Source organism: Ylistrum balloti, unplaced genomic scaffold, assembly GCF_031769215.1.
Source record: "Ylistrum balloti isolate Yb309-2 unplaced genomic scaffold, AGI_CSIRO_Ybal_v1 Utg370416, whole genome shotgun sequence".
In the NCBI taxonomy this organism is placed as follows: domain Eukaryota; kingdom Metazoa; phylum Mollusca; class Bivalvia; order Pectinida; family Pectinidae; genus Ylistrum; species Ylistrum balloti.
Window position 1 is genome coordinate 1,004,575 of NW_026782282.1, and position 8,170 is coordinate 1,012,744.

The window sequence follows — 8,170 nt, forward strand, 5'->3', positions numbered from 1 at the left end:
GCGTTGTTTACATGTCTACACGAACGACAGAAAACGATAGCAATGTTGACACGTCTTGACGAACAACAAACGATAGCAGTGTTGTTTACATGTCTACACGAGCGACAGAAAACGACGTATTTTAACAAACTTGATCAGTGGTAAATTGTGATAGAATTGTGTAATAATAGTAAAGATTGCCACTGTATTGAAGCGTGTACAAAAACAGTGTTTCTGTTGAACTTGTGTAGCACTGTAAACACAGTTTCACCAGATATCGTGACAAAGCATTTGACTTCACGGCCTGAAATAATTCATAACATCGCTATGTAATCGTATACTAAACAATTGAGGAAGGTTGTCTGTTTGACTGGAGTGTTTTACCGTGTGCTGTCACAATTATGATGCTGGTGGTCCACACGTAAGCAAACACACCGCCATTACATCGACGTGCTGAGTAAACAAAAGGCCAAATGACTCCCCCGGAATAACCCTCGCAACACCGTAGGCATTTTAATGGTTAAATATAGAACAGGTTACTCTGGATCAGCGTTCAGGTTGATACAATTTAGGTCAGCATTTCAACACATTTGTGGTAAGGTTTTATGAAGTAACTCAGGTTTTTTTTTTGTTCTGGATTTATCGCTCCCTGAAAAGAAAATGTAATTTTAAGTAGTGGTACCGATGTAGCAGCTGTTGGCGTCTTAAGTGAACATCATGCAGGAGGCCCATTTGTTGGTATCCAGAACAATTGGATTAATGTGTTCTTGTCCACGGACATAACTATGAACGGGATTAACGATCCGTGATATCGACTTCATATGGGATACATACCGCCCCGTACAGGGTTTTGATCCACTTAGTCCTGATAGGTTCATCTAAATTCGCATTATTTATAATTTTAGAACTAACCGCCAGGGCTGTGATAGCTCCAACGATTTAAGTGTTGATCTACGCAATCTCAGGTGAAGATCCGAGGTGCATTGTTCAACACTACCTAACCGTGATGGTGGTTTGTTTCTCTGTGGAAGATGAGACTGGCACTCATTGTTTATATATGATATGTGACGGGCCTCTCGTATGTTGTTCAGTGTGGTAGCCACCAGCTAAACTTCTGACAGACCTTACCTCAAAATAACATTGGATGTTCACGGAGCGATAAATTCAACAAACAGATTAACTTATCATGGTCCCGAATGTTCGGTGTTATATTGTAAAGAAAAGGAGCACGGATTTTCATTTCTAAAATACGGTGACGTTTTAATACTATAAAGGAAGGGTTTTTTTTTACTGTGCATTAAAGAGCTTTGGTACAGTATAACCTTTGAAGTCTCTCGAGCTTAGCTCTGTTCGTTTTATAGTCAGAGTTTGTACAATAATTCAAAATCACCTGATTCGATTGATCTTGCTTATTGTGAAGGCAACAACATTCAACATTAAACCGATGGATCATACATTCAAAAGTCAACATATTTAAAAGGTTGAAAAAAGAACATATACACCCAGACCTGTAACAAGGTTGATGTTGCTGCGGTTCATGCTTCGCTGAAGATGCACGTATACTGCGTAGTTTGCCATCACTTAGTAAAGAATTAGTTGATATCGAGACAGTCGAACAGATTACATGTTAAATAAACAAAAAAAGGAAGCATTAGTAATTGGAAAACTACATCATGAAACGCGAATATTGGAATGTTAAAATACTCAGACGACGTTCAGTAAAGCATGCATTGTAGTGCACGTGCATATTCAGACTAGGTCACCCAGACGTTTACTGTCGGGAGCTTAATGATTCATCATAGCATGTAAACGAAATTGAATAATTAGTTCGTTTGAACTACATTTCTCTATTTCCTATGTGAATATTTGCCATAACCTGACACCATTACATTGTGCTGAGATGGCGTTTGGAGAATGTATCCTTGTTTAAGTCCACTATTAAGTATAACTTTGAAGAAATAATTATTAGTAAAACAATTTATATCATCGATAGATGGAAGGTCAATATTTTTTCCATTTTATATTCTTTTTCTTTGATTATTGGGATATTTATTTTGTAAGGCATTAAAATAAACAAACCCATATATGGAAAGAAAATTATCGTTTAGAGTAACAGGACTCACATGATGCTTTGGCTTCTGTTTCAGGTGATGCGTTCGTTGATTGAGGACGTTAGGTCGTCCTGTGACTTTGATATGACAGAAGGTGACCAACCAACAGATAGTTACTGGGATGTTCCAGGGCTGCGAGCTAGTGACTACCACATTCGGAAACGGCCTTTTAAACAAGGGCCTGGGTCCCCTTCGGATTCCGGCGGAAGTTCCACTACAGAGGAGTCAGGTGACCGGAAATTGAAGAGCCCTAAAAAATCATCCCGACGGAGAAAGGGTGTAAGTGCTCGGGAACGCAATATACGTAGAATAGAAAGCAATGAACGTGAACGCATGCGCATGCATTCTTTAAATGATGCATTCCAGGATTTGAGAGAAGTGATTCCACATGTTGAGTTGGAAAGAAAATTATCTAAAATAGAAACCCTCACATTAGCCAAAAACTACATCAAAGCTCTAACCAACGTTATATGCGAGTTCCGAGGGGAAAAAGGACCATATGCCTTCGAGAAGGCTAAAATTAACAATATCGAGGATATGGACTCTTCCGATGAGTTGGAACCCATTCCAAATCAGTGTACTGACAATGATAACGTGGAGGTCGATGATAACTACGATATGCAAGAATCGCTTGGAAGTGTTAGCGATTAAATTTGGCAGTTTTCTGGAGACGGGAACTTAACGTGCTAAAATGTATTCGTCAGTCTCGTTGTTACGTCATGGTTTTCATCCATACGATGGCCCTATGTGTTGGTAGGAGGGGCGTGACCCCGTGTGTCAGGAGAAGGGGCGTGGTCATCCCATGTGTTTTGAGAAAGGGATGTGACCTATAAGCCATCAACACGGCTCAGAAGGCATTTCATGAGATTTTCTATTTGGGATTATTTTGGTGCTCGTCATGTTTGCGGATTGACACAATATTCTGATCGTGAAAAAAAACCCGCCAGGCCACGTAAGGATGTGAAAAAATCACCCTATTTCTCACACCGTTGCTGTAAACATATATGATATATATATAATATATATTTTCGAATGATATTTTGATAACTTTATTTTGAGAAGATTTGTTATAGAACTGGATACCATATAACATTCCATCTAAACTTCATTACTATTTTAAACTACTGTAGCATACGTCATTCGGCCGCCCGTGACGTCATACTGCCGCCCGTGCTTCCACGTCCCATAAATTGTAATTTATTTTTCATGTTCATTTCGTGATGGAAGGCAGTAACTGTATGTGAGTTTTTTGACTTACGCTCAATTCGGCGACTGTGTCCAACTGTTGGAACGACTCTGCGGAGGCTGGCTGATTATCTTTGTAATCGTTAGCTGATGTGTACATCAGTACTTTTGTATATCATAACATACACGAAACATATATTTATTTACTGTCATCTATATGAGCACCTGCAAGTTGAATCCATGTGATTAATGGGACGCTTACACAGAAAGAACGTGTGAACTTCTGTTCTTTTTGTTTACTTTTTCTTTTCGTTTTTTTTTCTGTATCAAATATGTAAAAAATATTATTTATTTATTTATAAATGTGTTGAATTCCATCTGAAAAGGTTTAAAACTTTGAAAAGTCAAATGGTTAAAAATAATGAATTTTCTCTCGGCTTTTCTTTTCAAATTTCCAAGCAACATTTCATGTGTGGGAAATTGACCGTATTTTTTTTAAACAAGCACACACAGAGAGTAGAAATTACTCAAGTGAAACTCGTCACATGGTATATATGTGAAACCATCTACCTTTTAGGTACAAACAAACAGTATAGAATTGACTTGTGATAAAAAAAAATCTAAAATGTGCTGGAATTAACAATAATTTGAGACTAAGTTAATGTGATGCTGTTTGTAAAGAAAAATTGAAGTAATTTACGTAATATTTACCGAAGATCAAATGTAGTTATTCTCCGTAACGTAAAAACAAACAGTTTCTCAACATTCTTTTATTCTCGGTCATGATCATTACTTAATGTAAGTCTGTCAACTTGTATTTGAAATATTATTACAAAACAAGAAAAATATCTTTTAAAAATATAAAAGAGAAAATATTAATATTTGTGGTAATAAATTTGAATGCGGTTGTGGATTTTGAATGCGTTATAGACTCGTCAACAATGGCCCGCCAACACAGATAAGGTTAAGACAGGTTTGTCGGATACTGAGCTCTCTCTATATGTTGTAGCACTTGGGTAACTATGCATGTTGCAAAAGTACAAACGCATCGAGTATTGGATCGTCATTAAAACCCCAGGTGAAAATTTCCCATATCATCATATCGTTTAAGCGTACCGAAATTTTTGCAACTTTGTAATTTTGATAAGGTTTACAAGAGTATAAGCTATATGACACTTTAAGACAACAACGGAATTTCCATGCGCGTAAGCTGTTATCCCTAATCCGTACCTAAAACCTAATTCCATATTTATATAAGCCGCATTATCAACCAATGGGGAACTCGATAAGGATTCTGTCAGAACTGTTCTCCTAGAATACACAAAGGGAATATCCCAAAACGATATTAAATGGTTCTGAAAAAAATAGTTAAATAATTTTTTTAAAAATATGATTGAATATAAAAACGCTAATAGTTTCAAGCGTATATATACCAAAACAAATATAAATTTTACTGTTTTATGCACAATTAAACCTTTCTATAATGGACTACTCAAGGGAGCAGAGAAAACTAGACTGTACAGAAAGATAATAATAATTTGTGTTGGATCGGCTGGTATCTGTGATGTACACAGTTACTAAGATGGGTTTGGCTTATATATCATATTCATACTCAAACGTTTTCACTGATAACTTCATTAAACATCCTGTTCCCTGGATGTAAACGTTAAAAGACTCAAATTTTGAAAGAACTTTATATCGCGGAAGGTTTCATGCAAACAATCCATCTACATATCATTACGCGTATTAAAATGAGAAGCGCTGATAATGGGTCTAGCGAAGTTTGTCGAGTCAATTACAAACGAAATGTAGTAACGTGATTAACATTGTTCAAGAGTCCGTGTTTGAAGACCGTCACCGCTGTGGCCTTACTGTGTCAATAGCTGATATAAAGAGCTTAATACCGCTAAATGCAAACACTATCCACATTAATTGTCCGGACTTGTACCAATTTCCGAATAAAAAATTATGAGAATGAACAGGTATCCATATTATTCATATATCCGGATTATAATTTGCACACAGATGAATTAATTGTAATGTAACGAAAATGATTCAGTAATTGAACCTCTGTATAAAGAACATCTTGTTCTCTGGAGTTTGGACTGGCATTTAGGAACAGGTTCAGCTGCATTTACAGACAGCGTACCACTACCTAAGACATCTCCCCAGTCTTTCTTTCAGTTGTTTCCCCTTAGGATAAGAATTAAGATCTTGTAATAATTACGATGCGACAGCTAGATATAATTTTTTTTATAGTGGCATTTACAAAGGTTGTTAAACTCCTCTCTATTTTTACAAAGAGTAGGTCGGTGGTGTCATATTACAATAAGACTGACATACTGATTATGTATGTAGAGTAGAGCTCTGATCCCAATTAGTTGTTTTTTGATTCATTTACTTAATTATCTCATTTACGGTCGAAACACATACACGTTTTGGCAGAGTGAGGCATAACGTTGTACATCGGTGGATATGCTAATTCGAGTGAGGCAAATTGAGCTCGCACGTGTACTTTGTAAAACAGCAACCATTTATTGTTTGTGTGTGTGTTTTTTTCTCTTTTATATTCTGTAGAAAAATGAAATAAATAGATAAATTATTAAGTAATTTTGATAATTATATCTAGGATCGTTAATATTAAATACGTTATTTACGAGGGAAAACTTTGCTTAGTATTTCATGGTCGTGCCAATAGCTACCACTTAACATGTGGCTTGTTCCGGGTAATAAACATACTCATCTGACACCTCATCATGTCTTCTCACTTAGTTAACACAAAATATGATAAGTAGAACATTTTATGACCGAGGTACTGTAAAAATGACCCAGATATATCTTACCACGATGTTAATTACGGTAGTGCTCTGTCAGCTCATTTGTTGCAAATTAGAACGAAACTGGTTTTTATCATATTGCGGAATGAAAAAAAACAAACGGAATGAGTACTTACTCAATTCATGATAATTTTTTTGTTGTAAATTACTTTTAAACAATCACGATTATTTCAGTGAAAATATGTTTTTGATTGGCGAACAGTCTGTTTTGTAAGAAATGGATAAGGCACGTTCTTGCTTATATGTCAAGTTTCATACCAGCAATCAAATACGATACTCCAAATGTTGGCCCAGTTCATTTTACGGTTCTTATCTCTGTGTGTTGCTTGTATCCTTTTTTTTTTTTAGAAATTTTTCATTATCAATTAAAATATATCCCTAGCTCAACACAAATTTATACAGTAGGATGTGCTATATATAGTAATAAACCTATGTACATACTGTTATACACTATGTAATAAGTATACTATATATTTCTTTTGATGATGTTAGAATGGTAGACTTTATTTTATGTATGTAGATTATCCTAGTACTACTTCCTGAGACAGTGTCTCAAAAACTGTTCTTTGTTACCTGTGACACTTGTCTCGGACACACGTCTACGTGACGCACAACTGCCCCTGATTTTTTCCACTGAACTTTGTACGATTAACACTTGCTAAGCCTCGGTTAAGGAATGTTATGAAGCAAAGAGCTTCGTGCTGCAAACTTGAGCTTTGCGAAATACCCTGACCTCATTGATAGTGTGAGCTCCTTTATACATGTTCATATTGAGTTCAACGGTATAGTAAGCTCCATGACACGCACTGAGCTCGTGACACACATAACGTTCATGACACGTTGTAACACACAGTGAGCTCTGCGACACACCGTGAGCATCATGATACAGTAAGTTTCGTGATACATAGTGAGCTTCGTGATATATAGTGAGCCTCACGGTACAGTGAGCTTCATAATACACAGTGAGCTCCTCGATACACAGTGAAATCCGTGAGCTTCGTGGCAAGGGCTGCAACGGTTAGTGCAATTAACTATTTAAGGAATTGATATACCCAGTGGATGTGATGAGGGTTTTTTATGACGTTTGCGACCCTCCCTATTATGATAGTCCTATGTGTCTGTCTGGAGTCTGTTGAACGAATGGAGATCATTAAAGAAATGTTAAGATAACAACTTTAAAACATCCATTTTGGTTTAGCCTTAGGCTATTGTAAAGTGCACAAAAGTTATTCATAACATTGACGTAAACAAACGTAAGTAGAGGATGTACTGAATTAATGTTTCTTGTTGTTGTTGTTCACATTAGCAGTGTAAATCATGTAGAATATTATTACAAAATCATAAAGCAGATCTTGCTTAATTTTAACCTGTTTATAAAACCTAGACCAAAAGAGTATATCCAGTTATAAAGACGCATCATGCTGTTTGCGCATGCGCATAGAGCCTGGGGTGGTATCAGTACATTCAGTCACCTGAAAATATAAAAATTTTTACCGTTGTAGCCCTAATGACTGTAATGAGAGAAACGTGTCGAGCTGCCAGGCACAGACTAAACTTTGTGACAAACACTTGGCAACTTTGCACAGATGAAGTTTTGTGACAAGCATTGAGCTGTCTGATACAGGCCAGTTTTTGTGACAAGCATTGAGCTGTCTGACACAGACCAGTTTTTGTGACAAGCATTGAGCTGTCTGACACACCCCAGTTTTTGTGACAAGCATTGAGCTGTCTGACACAGACCAGTTTTTGTGACAAGCATTGAGTTGTCTGACACAGACCAATTTTTGTGACAAGCATTGAGCTGTCTGACGCAGACCAGTTTTTGTGACAAGCATTGAGCTGTCTGACACAGACCAGTTTTTGTGACAAGCATTGAGCTGCCAGACACAGACCAGTTTTTGTGACAAGCATTGAGTTGTCTGATACAGATCAATATTTTGTGATAAGCAATGAGTTGCCTAACACAGACCAGTTTTTGTGACAAGCATTGAGCTGTCTGACACAGACCAATTTTTGTGACAAGCATTGAGCTGTCTGACACAGACCAATTTTTGTGAC

General features: G+C 36.8%; 1 protein-coding gene across 1 annotated transcript; it reads left to right on the top strand.

Moving 5' to 3' along the window:
* Nucleotides 1-2,129: 2,129 nt before the first annotated feature.
* On the top strand, nucleotides 2,130-2,741 carry LOC132554594 (neurogenic differentiation factor 6-like). Its single transcript, XM_060218917.1, has one exon. The coding sequence runs from the start codon at nucleotides 2,130-2,132 to the stop codon at nucleotides 2,739-2,741; it is 612 nt and encodes a 203-aa protein (XP_060074900.1).
* Nucleotides 2,742-8,170: the final 5,429 nt, after the last annotated feature.

Bases quoted from the DNA above. Each gene is read 5' to 3' on its own strand.
- LOC132554594 (XM_060218917.1), top strand. From the start codon at position 2,130: ATGCGTTCGTTGATTGAGGACGTTAGGTCGTCCTGTGACTTTGATATG.